The sequence below is a fragment of the Pseudorca crassidens genome, chromosome 3 (assembly GCF_039906515.1).
Source record: "Pseudorca crassidens isolate mPseCra1 chromosome 3, mPseCra1.hap1, whole genome shotgun sequence".
Taxonomy (NCBI): domain Eukaryota; kingdom Metazoa; phylum Chordata; class Mammalia; order Artiodactyla; family Delphinidae; genus Pseudorca; species Pseudorca crassidens.
Window position 1 is genome coordinate 163,801,213 of NC_090298.1, and position 16,916 is coordinate 163,818,128.

Genomic DNA, 16,916 nt, shown 5'->3' on the forward strand with positions numbered 1-16,916 from the left:
TCCGCTGTGAAAGCGCAGAGTCCTAACCACTGGACCGCCAGGGAATTCCCAATTTTGACTTTTAAAAATATCTCGATGACTAATTTTTTTGACAACCCTTAAGTTTTGTGTCCTAATCCCCACCAAAGAGGGAGGGAAAAGAAAGCAAAGGCTCAGAGCCTGAAGTTCTAATTCAGATTTTGCTGTGTGACAAATGAGAAAGTGGCTCCACCTCTCTGGGTTTATGTTTCCTAGTTCAACGAACATTACACTTTCCTCAGGCAAGGCCCTGCCTGTAAAAGTGAAAAAAGCAGACAAGTCCCTAGACTCTGCATTCTACTACAGGAGGAGACACAATAAGCAGTGAAATTAATACTCAAGATAGGTTCGTAAGAGCTGTGAGGCGCTACTATGTAGAAAATAATCAGAAAGGACTGATAATATAGCACAGGGAACTATACTCAATATTTTGTAATAACCTATAAGGGAAAAGGATCTGAGAAAGTGTATATATATATATATATATATATATATATATATATATATGAATAACTTTGCTCTACACCTGAAACTAACACAGTATTGTAAATCAACTATACTTCAATTTAGAAAACAACAACAACAAAGACTCTTTAAAAAAAAAAAAAGCAACATTAGAGTGTGCGTGATAAGAGAGACCGCTGTAGCCCACGTAACCTGAGGAGGGGCTCCTTCGAACTGCGCCTGAGTTGTAGAAAGCAGGCAAGCCCCACAAAACGGAGGTGGAGGGAACTGCAGAAGCAAAGGCCTGGGGACTCGAACAGACATCTGGCAGGGGTGGAATTAGCAAAGAGGAACGTGCCAACAGGTGAGGTCAGAAATGTAAAGGTAGTCTGATGATTCTGCCGAAATCCTCCCAAGAACCCAGCAAAGCGGAATATTCCCCCCACTTGACAGGTAAGCAAACAAAGGCTCAGAAGGGAAAGTACCTCCTCTAGGATCATGTAACTGAAGGCAGCAGAACCCAGACAGCCTGTCTCCTTCTCTGGGACTTTTCAGTGTGCTTTTCTGCCCCTGGGTGTGACCCTCGATGGAAGACTAGAAGGGGCAGTCCCCGTCTGCTTGGAAATACTAGCTGAGCCCCAAGAATTAATGAGACTTCCAGGCAGGAGGTGCCCGAGATAAACCCTGACTGGCAAAACAAGTCGCTCGACCCTTGCAGCTACTTCTGTGAGACAGGTTTGGGTGCCAGAGCCAGCCATGTTGGGTGGGGGAGTGCCAAGAAGCCCTATTTTTACTTCTCACCCATTTCCCCACCTTCCTGAAGTCCTTGAACCCCCAAGATGGGTACAATCAAGCCTGGAAATCATTTCTTCAATTAAAATTACTCATTATAAAACTTAGGGCTTCCCTGGTGGCGCAGTGGTTGGGAGTCTGCCTGCCGATGCAGGGGGCGTGGGTTCGTGCCCCGGTCTGGGAGGATCCCACGTGCCGCGGAGCGGCTGGGCCCGTGAGCCATGGCCGCTGAGCCTGCGCGTCTGGAGCCTGTGCTCCGCAACGGGAGAGGTCACAGCAGTGAGAGGCCCGCGTAACGCAAAAAAAAAAAAAAAAAAACTTAATGGCAGGGAAGGCCGTGTGGGATTAGAAATGCTCTATATTTTTATCTGGTGGTGGTTGCACAGGTATATAGCTGTAAAAATTCCCTGAGCTCTCCCTTTAAGATCTGTGCACTTTATGTATGTTATACCTCGATTTGAAAGTTAAAACACACACACACTTATTAACCCATTGGAAGTAGCTCTCAACCAACTCCTTTCCGAAAATGTTGGTAATTAAAAGTAAGGAATTAAGCACGATCTTGCCTTCCCAGTAGTAACTTTTCATGGTCACCAAACAGTCTAAGAATGCCAGCTAAAAAATGTGGAAGGAGAGAATTCCCTGGCGATCCAGCGGTTAGGACTTCGCGCTTCCACTGCAGGGGGCCTGGGTTTGATCCCTGGCCCCATCCCTGCTTGGGAAACTAAGATCCCGCAAGCTGTGTGGCATGGCCAAAAAAACTGGAAGGAATGAGAGAATTAGAACAATCACCATTTTGCAGAAGCCAATGAAATAATTGATTTGGGCAGTATTCATCGATGGGTGTTCTCAAACATCGGGTGAGAAGATGTTGGGGAGCAAGATACGCCCAGGGTTCACTAGGTGTAGGGATGCAGACTTCATCACAGAGGCCAGACTGTCACCTGTGTTAGCTGCAGTGAAGCTGAGCATCACAGTAGAGGGACCCTTGGGCCTCCGGGGCCTCCTGATGTGATACCAATGGAAGTTCACAGCTTCCCCTGGGACACATCTTGCCAAAATGTTAAACTTGACTCTGATCAGGTCTCTTGACCTAACATCCAGTTTGCAGGAAATGGGAAGCGTAGAGGAACAAGTTAAATGACATCAGGAAGCAATTGACAAACCCCAAGGGTGGAGTGTGCTACAGGACAACTGTCCCGGTGTCTTCAACGCGTCAGTCATGACAAAAAGGAGTGGGGGACTTTCTGGTGATCCAGTGGTTAAGACTCCACGCTCCCACTGCAGAGGGCACAGGTTCCATCCCTGGTCGGGGAACTAAGGTCCTGCATGCCTCGCAGTGCGGCCAAAAAAGAAAAAAATAAAAGAGTGGCGACTATTGTAGGGCAGGCGACATCATTGACATTTGAGGCCAAATTGTTCTTTGTCGCAGGGGGCTATTCTGTGCACTGTAGAGTAGTGAGCAGCATACCTGGCCACCACTCACTACATGCCAGGAGCACACAACCTCCCCAACCCCTCCCTTTGCCAGGTGTGACAACGAGGATGTCTCCAGACACAGCCAAATGTCCTTGGAGATACTGCCCTGGAGGATGGTGGAGCAACCGACAGAAGGACCAGGGTCCCCAGGCTGTCTGCCAGCAGAGACAAACATTCTCTCTTGTTTAAGCCAGTTATTGGATCCCTGTTAAATTGAGAGAGAACTACAACTTTGGTAATTCTCTTCCAAGTTTTTATATTCACTGAGTTTTGCACCAGATAAGAATGCTCATTGAAGCAGGAAGTTGGAAGCAATGTAGGTGTCCATCCCTCAGGGACTAGAAAGATGAAATAAGAACGCTGAGTGATAGAGTACTAACCTAACAGTGAAAGCAGCAAAGTAGCTCTTAAAAAATGTGATGCTGATGCGGTGAAACTCAGACACTATAGCATTTTAAAATAAGGCAACCTTGCTCCTGACCCAAGAGTGAGAGGTCTTCATGGAGTTTTGCTAAAAGAGAGAAAAAAAGAAATTAAGAGCCATCCATTAATGTGCCAGTGAGTAATGAAATAAGAATCTGACACTTGGTGCATTGAAATGCAAACAAGATGTCCTTCTGTTATGCTGGAAATTCATCTTAAAAGCCTGTGCATTTCTGCTTATTAAACATGAGGTGTAGTGAATGATTAGCAGGCTGGTTCTTCTTCTTTTTTTTAAATTTTTAAAATTTATTTATTTTTGGCTGTGTTGGGTCTTTGTTGCTATGTGCGGGCTTTCTCTAGTTGTGGTGAGCGGGGGCTACTCTTAATTGCGGTGAGCGGGCTTCTCATTGCGGTGGCTTCTCTTGTTGCAGAGCGTGGGCTCTAGGCGCGCGGGCTTCAGTAGTTGTGGCACATGGGCTCAGTAGTTGTGGCTCGCGGGCTCTAGAGCGCAGGCTTAGTAGTTGTGGCACACGGTCTTAGTTGCTCCGAGGCATGTGGGATCTTCCCGGACCAGGACTTGAACCCATGTGCCCTGCATTGGCAGGCGGATTCTTAACCACTGCACCACCAGGGAATCCCAGAGTGGTTCTTCTAACTTTTCAAACTATGTACACAGTAGGGTAAAAGAAATATATTTATTTATTTATTTATGTTTGATATATAAACACTGTGCAGATATATCCATGAATCTGATGCATGAAGACAATCTTCACGCATGGAAGATTTCTGGAGGCACTGAAAAGAAGATTTGTAAAAGAAAGGAATGGACTGAGATTTAAAAATAACAAAGATCTGAGAGACAATGCCCTAAATAATTGGGCTTTTAGAGAAAATGCTTGGGGTGTATGCATATCTACATGAACCTGTGTCAACCTATTCCCCGTCCCCCCAACTCTGGAAAGACAACTTTTTGTTGGGAGGAGGCTGAAGGAAAGAAGTTAATAAATGCTTTCAATCTGGTTAAAAAAAAGAAAAAAAAAGTAAAAACAAAATAAACAAAAAATCCCACAATGTATCACTGAAAAGGATACAGATGGAGATCTAGTACACAATGTCATTTTGCAAATTACAACATACTTGTATAAGCATATAAAGTAAAAGTATGAACACACAAAATGATACATCCTATTATTTAAGACTATCTACCAGCTTAAGAACACGTAGCAAATGCCTTAGGGATGCTGGCAAAGGTTTGGGAAGGGCAAGGAATTGGGGATCTGGGATGGAGGGGACAGAAATTAAACTGGTGAGGGCTTTGCATGAACCAATGAAGGTATGATAGAATCTGGGGAGAAGCGGGGCTGGGGTGAGACCTGGGTTCATGGCAATTTGCCGGGGGGGCAGATGTCACACTGCAAAAGGCTGAGGGCCAAGTGGGAGGGGAATAATGGAGAAAGTGAGTACAGGTGAGATGTATTTGGGTGAGGAAGTCATATTCTACATCTGCACTGTCTTATATGGTAATTGCTAGTCCTGTGTGGCTATTTTTACGGGAGGGGATGCCTTTTATTTCTTTTTCTTGCCTAACTGCTCTGGCTAGGACTTCCAGTGCTATGTTGAATAGAAGTAGTGAGAGTGGGCACCCTTGTCTTGTTCCTAATTTTAGAGGAAAAACTTTCAGTGTTGAGTATGATGTTAGTTGTGGGCTTGTCATATATGGCCTTTGTTACATTAAGTACATTTCCTCTGAATAGCAGTTTGCTGAGAGTTTTTATCAGGAAAGGATATTGAATTTTGTCAGATATTTTTTCTGCATCTATTGAGATGATCACATGATTTTTATCCTTCATTTTGTTAATGTGGTTTATCACGCTGATTAATTTACAGGTGTGGAACCTCTTTGCATCCCTAGAATAAATCCCACTTGATCATGGTGTATGATCCCTTTAATGTATTGTTGAAATTGATTTGCTAATTTTTTTTTTTTTTTTGGCCGAGCCACAGGGCATGCAGGATCTTGGTTCTCTGACCAGGGGTTGGACCCTAGTCCCTGCAGTGGAAGCTCAGAGTCTTAACCACTGGACTGCCAGGAAGTCCCTGATTTGCTAATATTTTGTTGAGAGTTTTTGCATCTAGCTTCATCAGGGATATTGGCCTGTAATTTTCCATGTGGCTATTAAAACTTAAAGAAAGTAAAATAAAATACAATGAAGAATTCAGTTCCTCAGTCTCACAGGAAACATTTTAAGCGCTCAACAGCCACATGTAGCTAGTGACTACTATATGGGAAAACACATTCTCATCATCAGAGAAAGTGCTATTGGCCAGCACTGCTCTAAACCAACTCTGAACAGATATTTCAGAGACTCGGGGAAATGTTACCATTCGCTTTGGTGTAAGATGATACTGAAGAATGACTGTATATTTTGTTAGGTGTGAAAATGGCATTATATTATGTAGGAAAATGTGTGTTGGAGTATTTAGAGATGAAAAATGGTGTCAATAAGGTTGAACAGAGATGGTGTGTTTAAAGAACCAAAGCCAGACATGTAGCAAATCCTCAATAAACGTTAGTGGTCAGTAATCGTAAGAGTTTAGAGAAATGACAAATCGGGAAAAAATATTTACTACACATTTCATAACCATATGGTAAGCTTCCTTAACATATAAGAACTGCTAGGGGAGTTCTGGTGGCCTAGTGGTTAGGATTCCGGGCTTTCACTGCCGTGGACCGGGTTCAATCCCTGGTCAGGGAACTGAGATCCTGCAAGCTGCGTGGAGTGGCCAACAAAACAAAACAAAACAAAACAAGGGACTTCCCTGGTGGCGCAGTGGTTAAGAATCCGCCTGCCAATGCAGGGGACACGGGTTTCAGCCCTGGTCCAGGAAGATCCCACATGCCAGGGAGCAACTAAGCCCGTGCACCACAACTACTGAGCCCACATGCCACAACTACTGAAGCCTGTGCGCCTAGAGACCGTGCTCTGCAACAAAGAGAAGACACCTCAGTGAGAAGCCCACGTACTGCAACAAAGAGTATACCCTGCCCGTGGCAACTAGAGAAAGCCGGCTCGTAGCAACCAAGACCCAACGCAGCCAAAAATAATTAATTAATTTTTTTAAAAAAGAAAAAAAATTAAAAAAAAAAAAACTCCTAGAAATCAGGAAGGAAAAGATCAACAACTTGAAAGAATAATGGACAAGGAAGGTGACCAGAGAGGAAAAAGAAAACTATAAAAAGCTCTTAAACACATGGAAATATGGAAACATGTTCTGTCTTGCTTGTGGTGAGGCAAATGCAAATTTTCTCTACTCTGAGATACCACTTTTCACTTGTTCTTTTGGCAAAAATCCAAAGTTTGATAATATTCTGTTGGTGAAGCTGAAGGGAAACAGGACTCTTATCCATTGCTGGAGGGAGTGTGAATTAATCTAACCCTCAAGGAAGGAAATCTGGTAATATCTGTAAAAATTACAAATGCACATAATCTTCGAGCCAGAAATCTCACATTGCAGAATTTATATACAGATACACTTGCATACGTGTGAAATGACATTGGTGCAAGGTTCTTCACTGCAGTGTTAACCTAAGAACAAACGAATGAAAAAATGTCTGTCTCTGGCAGTGAAATTAACTATGGGGTATCTACATGGCAAAATACCATCCGGCTGTAGAAAATGACAAGGGTGCATAAAGAGAGCTTTGGAAAGGGGAATACTCCAGCATTTGTTGTTAAGTTGGGGGGGGGGTGTGGAGGAGGAAGGTGCAGAAGAATATGTAAAACATGTTACCTTGAACTGAAATTCTGACACATTCTACCACATGGATGGATGAACCTTGAATGATTATGCTGAATGCAAGAATCTAGACACAAAAGGGAAAGTCCTGTATCGTTCCAATTTGCAATGTACCTTGAAAAAGCAAATTCATAGAGACAAAATGTGGAATGGTGGTTACCAGGAGCTGGGAGAGGGAGGAATGGGGAGTGCCTGTTTAACTGGGTACAGAGTTTCAGTTTGGGAAGATGAAAAATTTCTGGAGATGGGTGATGGTGATAATTGCATGACAATGTGAATGTACTTAATGCCACTGAATTTTATACTTAAAACTGGCTAAAATGGTATATTTTATGTTATATATATTTTACCACAATAAAAAACCCAACATTTTAATGCTACCTTTAATGTAAAAGCAGGTGTGTGTGTGTGTTGGAGGGGGTGGAGGGATAAGGACTTGTATTCATATTTCTTTTCATATGTGCACAGAAATTCCAGAAAGATACTCAGGAAATCAAGAGCAGTGGGTTACCTGTGGATGAAGAGAGGGGAACTAAGACTTGGGAGGGAGATACTGCAGCATAAACCTTATACTTTTCGTTTTCTGAAGCCCATGAATGTATTAACTGTTCAAAAATAAAATTAACTGGACTTCCCTGGTAGTCCAGTGGGTAAGACTCCACACTCCCAAAGCAGCGGGCCCGGGTTTGATCCCTGGTCGGGGAACTAGATCCCACATGCATGCCGCAGCTAAGAGTTCACATACCACAACTAAGAAGTCCGCATGTTGCAACTATGAGCCCGCATGCCGCAACTAAAAGATCCCACGTGCTGCAACTAAGACCTGGTACAGCCAAAAATTAAATAAATAAAAAAATAAAAAAATTAGTTAACAAATTAGAAGAATGGCTTTATTTAGGATTGATTGGTAAGATTTGAGTGCTTTTTTTAAAAAGATCTGGGTTGTGGGTGTTTTTTTAATATAAATTTATTTATTTATTTATTTATTTATTTTTGGCTGTGTTGGGTCTTAGTTGCTGCACACGGGCTTTCTCTAGTTGCGGCGAGCGGGGGCTACTCTTCATTGTGGTGCGCGGGCTTCTCATTGCGGTGGCTTCTCTTGTTGTGGAGCACAGGCTCTAGGCGCACGGGCTTCAGTAGTTGCGGCATGTGGGCTCACTAGTTGTGGATCACGCTCTGGACTGCAGGCTCAGTAGTTGTGGCACAAGAGCTTCGTTGCTCTGTGGCATGTGGGATCTTCCCGGACCAGGACTGAAACCCGCGTCCCCTGCACTGGCAGGCAGATTCTTTTTTTTTTTTTTTTTGCGGTACACGGGCCTCTCACTGTTGTGGCCTCTCCCGTTGAGGATGGAGCACAGGCTCCGGACGCGCAGGCTCAGCAGCCACGGCTCACGGGCCTAGCCGCTCCGCGGCATGTGGGATCTTCCCGGACCGGGGCACGAATCCGTGTCCCCTCTATCGGCAGGCGGACTCTCAACCACTGCGCCACCAGGAAAGCCCTGGCAGGCAGATTCTTAACCACTGTGCCACGAGGGAAGTCCCTTAAGTGCATTTTTATGCTGCCCATGGTAATGGTGGTGATGATGATGACAGTAACAATAATGATATTGGTAGCAGATAACATTTCCCAATTCTTATATATGCGTTTCCTATGGCTGCTGTAACAGTTCGCCACAATTGGGTGGCTTACAGCAGTGGAAATTTATTCGCTCACAGTTTTGCAGGCCAGAAGTCTGAAATCAAAGTGTCAGCGGAGCTGTGGCTTGCTCCCAAGGCTCTAGGGGAGGATCTTTCGTTCTCTTGCAGCTTTTGGTGGCTTCTGGCATGACTTGGCCTCTTTGGCTACATCACTCCAATCTCTGCTTCTGTCTTCACTTGGCCTTTTCTCTCCTGTCTCTGTCTATTAACACTTGTCATCGGATTTAGGGCCCACCCAGATAATCCAGGATGATCTCATTTCAGAGTCCTTAATTATATCCACAAAGATCCTTTTTTCCAAATAAGATCACGTTCACAGGTCCTGCGATGTATCACCAGGAGGTGATCACCATTCAACCCTCTGCACTTGGGTGTCATGCCCAGTGCTAAGCACTTTGCATAATTTCACCCAAGTCCTCAAACAACCCGATAAAGTAGATACGCTTATTATCTACATCTTCCCAATGAACTCATAGAGGTGCAGCGCCTTGCTCGCAGGAAGTGGGATTTGCGCTCAGCTCTGATGGGCTCAAAATTCTGATTCTGTGTGAGGCACAAAAGAAGCTTCTGGTTCTGGGACAGTCAGTTAAAGTCAAACAGTCAGGCAACAAATATTTCCTGACGTGTTTGTTCATCAGCAACCCCTGGGCCAGGATTGGGGATACGGAGAAAAGGGCAGAAGGGTACATCCGTAGAGAGTGGCCAGGAGAAGAGGCAGAGGAGGGGAACATATTATTCATCAGCCCTTTTGAAGCAGTACAGTCAGATATGACTCCTGTCTTCTGGAGCGTTGGCCTTGGCCTTGGGGGCAACCAAGGCCAGGAGTCTGTCATGAAGAAAAGGACAAAGGAATAAAGTTCAAATCCAAAAGGGATGTGTCAAGTAGACATAACATTTAAGGGGCTTCCCTGGTGGCACAGTGGATAAGAATCCGCCTGCCAATGCAGGGGACACGGATTCGAGCCCTGGTCTGGGAAGATTCCACATGCTGAGGAGCACCTAAGCCCATGCACCACAACTACTGAGCCTGAGCTCTAGAGCCCGTGTGCCACAACTACTGAGCCCATGTGCTGCAACTACTGAAGCCCGCACGCCTAGAGACCACACTTCACAACAAGAGAAGCCACCCCAATGAGAAGCCCCCGATCGCCACAACTAGAGAAAGCCCTCGTGCGTTAACAAAGATCCAACACAGCCAAAATAAATTAAAAAATTAAAAAAAAAGAAATAACATTTAATTAAACAGCACTTACTGCATGCCACAGACTGTTTTAAGAATTTGACGCACTCATTGAATCCTCCTTGTTTTTTTTTTTTTTTTTGAATCCTCCTTGTTTTACAGGTGAGGAAACCAAGGCACAGAGAGCTTAAGTGACTTGCCGAAGGTCACACAGCAGGAACTAGGCAGACATGGGATTCGAACCCCGCTCTGCCCATCACCAGAGCCCTTATTGTTGTTTTATGTAAATTGAGGTGAAATTTAAAAATATATAATATAAATAATTAAATAGGACTGCACTTCCACTGCAGGGGGTACAGTTCCAATCCCTCACTGGGGAAGCTCCACAAGCTGCACGGTGTGGCCAAAAACAAAAAACAAAACAAATAAATAAATAAATTGAGGTGAAATTGACATATAAAATTAACCGTGGTAAAGTGAACAATTCAGTGGTATTTAGTATATTCATAATGTTGTGCAACCACCACCTCTGTCTAGATGCAAAATGTTTTCGTCACCCCAGAGACATACCGGTAGGAATTACTCCTGATTCCTCCCTCCTCCCAACCCTTGGCAACCACTAGTCTGCTTTCTGTCTCTATGGGTGTGCCTATTCCAGACATCTCCTATAAATGGAATTATCCACTATGTGACCTTTGGTGTCTGGCTTCTTTCACTCAGCATAATGCTTTCAAGGTTCATCCACATTGTATCATGTGTCATTGCTTCGTTCCTTTCTAGGCTGAGTGATATTCCATTGTATGGATGGACCATATTTTGTTTATCCAGTCATCTGTTGATGGGCATCAGGGTCGTTTCCACTTTTTGGCTATTGTGACTAGTGCTACTATGAACATGCATGTACATGTAACATTAAAATGGTCAATTTTGGGCTTCCCTGGTGATGCAGTGGTTGAGAGTACGCCTGCCGATGCAGGGGACACAGGTTCGTACCCCGGTCCGGGAAGATCCCACATGCCGCGGAGTGGCTGGGCCCATGAGCCATGGCCGCTGAGCCTGCGCATCCGGAGCCTGTGCTCCGCAACGGGAGAGGCCACAACAGTGAGAGGCCCGCGTACTGCAAAAAAAAAAAAAAAAAAAAAGGTCAATTTTATTTCATATGAATTTTACCTCAATATATATATTTTTTAAGTGATGCTATCAGCTGAGAAGGCCCAGAAGCAACAACATCAACTCCCACCCTCAGTAGCAATGAGCAGACTCAGCATCCAGGTCTTGGCTTCTCAATGCCACTCTCCAGTAAAGGGAACACAGGCTCCTTGGGAAAATGGCTGATACTAGGACTGGGGCAGGGGAAATGCAACATGAGCCTGGAACATCTTGTGGTGCCAGACAGTAAGGAAGTACTTAAAAAAAAAAAAAATATATATATATATATAGAGAGAGAGAGAGAGAGACAGACAGACAGACAGACAGACAGAGAGACAGAGACAGAGAGAGATAGTCATGTCAAAAGAGCAGTGCCTGAAAGAAAATGCTTAGAGCAGAGACCAATTGAAAGAGCTCCCAATGGCCAAAGCTGGAACAATTTGGGTGGTGAAATAAATAATAATAGTATTGAATTTTAACCCAAAGAATAAAAATAACTATTCATGAGTCCATATTGGTATAAACAAATAATTGCACAAGTAAATAAATGGAGATGAAACAACTCTTCCTTACAGAAGAATTCCAAATAATAAATAATAGCAAATGCACACGCTCCACCAATGAATGCTAATATCAGTGGGTGGAACAGGAAACAGGATATTTGCATAGCCTCAAAGCATCTCACTCAAAGCATTTACTAGTTAGTATAGTTTTAACATATATCCACAAATTCTTCCATACTCCTCCTCCCAGACGGTGGAGTTTAATTTCCCTGCTCTGGATGGAGGCTGGGAATGTTCTGTTTCTGGACCTGAGGGTTGGATGCAGAAGTGTGTTCAGTTTGTGAAAATTCTTCCAGGTGTCCACTGATGATCTGGGCACTTTTCTGTATGTGCCCAGATCTGTATGAACTTTGATAAAAAGTTCAATTTGTTAGAATGAAAAAAAAAAAGGAAAAAAAAAAGAAATAGACTCAGTTATGTTTCAGAGATTCAGTTATCTGTTTCAGAGATGCCCAGGTTGGTGTTAAAACTAATTCAAAGCAGGGAATTCTCTGGCGGTCCAGTGGTTAGGACTCCGAGCCTTCACTGCAGAGGGTCTGGGTTCAATCCCTGCTTGGGGAACTAAGATCGCATAAACCATGTGGCGCGGTGAAAAACAAACAAACAAACAAACAAAACGAATAAAAAGCAAAGAAGTGGTGATGGCTGAAGTCAGGATGGTGGCTACCTCTGTAGGGAAGAAATTGTGACTGGGGATGCGGGGTGGGGGGGGTTGACATCTGTGGTGCTGGCACTGTCCTTCTTCTTGATCTGGGTAATGATGACATGGGTGTTTAAAAAAATCATTCTTTTTTAAATTGAGCAAATTGCAATGTTTTTCACATTTTGGTGGTGTCCTGGAGCCGGCTTATACTGACTTGTGAAAACTGATTGTTACCTTTTCAGGAATTTGGCAACATCACACTGATATCACCTGGTAGCTTGAAATTGACCAGAAACCTATAACTGGTATAAATCAGGGCCTTTTTTTTTTTTTTCCCCGGAGAGCCCATTGGGGTTTACTTGTTTTGTTTTGTTATTGTTTAATATTTTTAAAAATTGAAGTATAGGGGGCTTCCCTGGTGGCGCAGTGGTTAAGAATCTGCCTGCCAATGCAGGGGATATCCCTGGTCTGGGAAGATCCCACATGCCGCGGAGCAACTAATCCCGTGTGCCACAGCTACTGAGCCCGTGCTCTAGAGCCCACGAGCCGCAACTACTGAAGCCTGCACACCTAGAGCCCCTGTGCTCTGCGGCAAGAGAAGTCACCGCAATGAAAGGCCCGCGCACCGCAACGAAGAGTAGCCCCCGCTCGCAGCAACTAGAGAAAACCCGCATGCAGTAATGAAGACCCAATGCAACCAAAAATAAATAAAATAAAATAAAATAATTTATTTTTTTAAAAATTGAAGTATAGGGACTTCCCTGGTGGTCCAGTGGCTAAGGCTCCGTGCTCCCAATGCAAGGGGCCCGGGTTCGATCCTGGTCAGAGAACTAGATCCCGCATACCACAACTAAAGATCCCGCGTGCTGCAACTAAGGCCTGGTGCAGTCAAATAAATAAAGAAAGAAATATTTTTTAAAAATTATTTTAAAAATTGAAGCATAATTAATTTACAATGTTGTGTTAGTTTCAGGTGTATAGAACAGTGATTCAGTTATACACACATTTATATATATGTGTATATATATATATATATATTCTTTTTCAGATTTTTTCCCTTATAGGTTATTACAAAATATTGAGTATAGTTCCCTGTGCTATACAGTAGGTCCTTGTTGGTTATCTATTTTATATATAGTAGTGTGTATATGTTAATCCCAACCTCCTAATTTATCCCTCCCCCACCCCTTTCCCCTTTGGTAATGATAAGTTTGTCTTCTGTCTGTGGGTCTATTTCTGTTTTGTAAATAAGTTCATTTGTATCCGGAAAGCCCACTGTTAAACATTGCCCAGCACACGACAGTTCCTCTCTGTATATGATATTAGTTAAACACTTAAAAATTATATTTAAAATTATGGTAACATACACATAACAGGAAATGTACCATCTTAACCATTTTAAGTGTCCAGTTCAACGACATAAAGTACATTCACATGGTCGTGCAACCATCACTACCATCCATCTCCACAACCCTTTTCATCTGCGAAACTGAAACTCTGTTCCCATAACAATTTTTTAAAAAATAAATTTACTTTATTTTTGGCTGCATTGGGTCTGTTGCTGCACGCGGGCTTTCTCTAGTTGCGGCGAGCGGGGGCTACTCTTCGTTGCGGTTCGCGGGCTTATTGCAGTGGCTTCTCTTGTTGGGGAGCATGGGCTCTAGGCGCGCGGGTTTCAGTAGTTGTGGTGCATGAGCTTAGTTGCTCTGTGGCATGTGGAATCTTCCCGGACCAGGGCTCGAACCCGTGTCCTCTGCATTGGCAGGCAGATTCCTAACCACTGCACCACCAGGGAAGTCCCAAGAGTATTTTTTAATCCTTAAAAATTTTCCCTGGGGGGAGGGATACATTTGGAGATTGGGACTGACATACACACACTACTATAAATAATATAGATAACTAATAAGAACCTACTGTATAGAACAGGGAACTCTACTCAATACTCTGTAATGGCCTATATGGGAAAATAATCTAAAAAAACAGTGGATATATGTGTATATATAACTGATTCACTTTGCTGTGCACCTGAAACTAACACAACATTGTAAATCAACTATACTCCAATAAAAATTAAAAAAAATACTTTTTCCCTTGGAGAGCATTAGCTCTGGAACCAGAGGCTCTGTTTGAACCCCAACTCCCACCTCCACTTACTAGCTGATCTTGGGCACCTTAGGTCACTCTTCTGTTTCCTCACCTGTAACCTGGAGACAGTCTTTGTCCTAGTCTCATAGTCCAGTGGCTCTTAAAGGTGTGGTTTCTGAACAAGGACCAACTGTATAGCACAGGGAACTCTGCTCAATGTTATGTGGCAGCCTGGATGGGAGGGGAGTTTGGGGGAGAATGGATACATGTGTACGTATAGCTGAGGCCCTTTGCTGTGCACCTGAAACTATCACAACATTATGAATTGGCTATACTCCAATATAAAATAAAAAGTTAAGGGCTTCCCTGGTGGCGCAGTGGTTGAGAGTCCGCCTGCCGATGCAGGGGACAAGGGTTCGTGCCCCGGTCCGGGAAGATCCCATAAGCCGCGGAGCGGCTAGGCCCGTGAGCCATGGCCGCTGAGCCTGCGCGTCCGGAGCCTGTGCTCCGCAACGGGAGAGGCCACAACAGTGAGAGGCCTGCACACCATAAAAAAAAAAAAAAAAAAAAAGTGTGGTTTCTGGACCGGCAGCATTAGCATGGCCTGGAAATTTGTCGTCAATGCAGATTTTCAGACACTCTGCACATAGGGCCCAGTGATGTGTGTTTTAACAAGCCCTCCAGGAGATTCTGAGACTTGCTCAAATGAGAACTATTATCATAGGCTGTTGGGAGGATTAAATCAATTAAACAAATATACATATTTAGAGCAGTGCCTGGCCCCACAGTGCATACTGTGTAAGCACTCATTATTCTTGTTATTATGGAGAAGGCCTGGGACCCTAGCAGTATGGTGGTGATGGGGGGCTGGCTGTGCCCTCTCTCCCGGTCTGGTGGGGGTCTGGGTTCCTGGTCTCTGCTAAGTGGAGGCCTTCTCACCTCTCTCTGTTGAAGATGACAGTGAGCTGGACCACGTCACCCCATCCCTGGTGAAAGGTTATTGCTTGGTCCGGGAAACGGGAAAGGTCAGTGCTGGAGGGGTGGAGGGGGCCGCGTGCCTGCCTCCTCTCTGCTAGTGGAGATAAAGGAGGTCACTTCGCTCCCCCATGACAGGCATGACAAGAGGGGGGAGCTAAGATGTATAAATGGGGGGCCAGGAGGCGGTGGCGGCACCAACCACAGGGAGCTGCCTTGCTGTGCCGCCTCTCACATCTCAGGCAGCCCTGTCCAGCATGGCCAAACGTCCTCTGCTGCTGCTGCTGGCCATGGGGGTGCTGGCTGGGGAGCTGTGGACAGAGGCCCAGGCAGCACCCTACGGAGTGAAGCTTTGCGGCCGTGAATTCATCCGAGCAGTCATCTTCACCTGTGGGGGCTCCTGGTGGAGACAGTCAGACATCCTGGCCTACGAAGCTATGGGTGAGGCTGGGGAGGTGCTGTGTGTGTGTGTTAGGGGCATTGACAGGACACAAGATGGGTCCAAGGAGCCAGGGACAGAGGTGAGATGAGGGGCTGGGGCAGGAGAGTCCCTCCTCCACCACATGCAGCTGGGGAGATGGGCCAGGCCCTCAAAGCTGTGTCAAGGCTGGGGGAGCCGTATAGGGGAGGGGCAGCAAGCCATCCACACCAGCTAAAAGTCTGCTTCTACTTGGGAGCCCTGTGCCCTGCATTAGGCAAGGCTGCTCTTTGCACAACACTGGGACGTGCCTTTCAGAAGCCGAAACTAACGTGCTTTCCAAGCCTTCAGGGAAGGGAGTGTGAGGGATGTGGTGAGTACAAGGCTAGATTTGCCACCTAGTAGGTGACCCTCCTACCAAGTTGCTTTCCTCCCCTGATCCTCTTTATCTGCAAAAGGGAGGCACAGCCCCTGTATCTTCCAGGTTTGTTAAGCGGCAAAATTCAGTGAAAACAGATTAGGACAAAGTTGAGTGCCTACCATGTGCCAGACACTATTCTAAGTTTTTTTTTTTTTAAATGGGTATTAATTAAATCATCTACTCTGTATAAAACCCTGGAAGGTAGGAGTTATTATTATCCCCGTTTTGCCAACAAGGAAACGGAAGCTGAGAGATGATAATGGGATTGGTGCTCAGTCAGTTCAGCTCCCAAACACATGTTCTTAACCATCAGGTCCTCAGTAAATAAATAGTAGGGGAAAAGATATGACAGAAGAGGAAAGTCAAGCTCAATGAGGTTGAGTAAGCTGCCCATCAAAGCGGGAACCCAGGCCTGAATGGAATCAAAATCTTTACTCAGGAGGCTGAGTCACAAGAACAGAGAAGTAGCTGGACCAGCCAGGAGCCTGGACTCTGGGTTTGACAGATGAAATCAGCAGCCTCTGCTAGAAGGGGAACTGGGCAGCCAGGGAGCACCAGGGTGAATGCCCCAGCCCTGCCATCCACCTAACCGGTATCCAGTTGGGCACCTGTTTCTGGCCCCTCATGCATTCATTCATCAGCGAGTCTCAGAGGTCAGGCACTGTGGACTTGGACAGAGTCCCCCCACCCAATCCTGACCTTTGAGCAGCCTGCCTATCCTGACCCTACCCTGACCCTGACCTCTCCGCAGCCCATATCATGCCTTTCCTGTCCTAGACCGTCTCCTGCTGCAAAGGATGCCCATACTCTACCCAACCTGGCCACACTGA

The 16,916-nt window shown here is 45.0% G+C and overlaps 1 protein-coding gene across 1 annotated transcript; it reads left to right on the forward strand.

Annotated features, from left to right (window-relative positions):
- Positions 1 to 15,409: 15,409 nt before the first annotated feature.
- Positions 15,410 to 16,863, forward strand: RLN3 (relaxin 3). The gene is given in 3 exon segments (XM_067730265.1): positions 15,410 to 15,448; positions 15,451 to 15,688; positions 16,838 to 16,863. Coding segments are annotated over 3 exon segments (303 nt in total).
- The last annotated feature ends 53 nt before the right edge of the window (positions 16,864 to 16,916 follow it).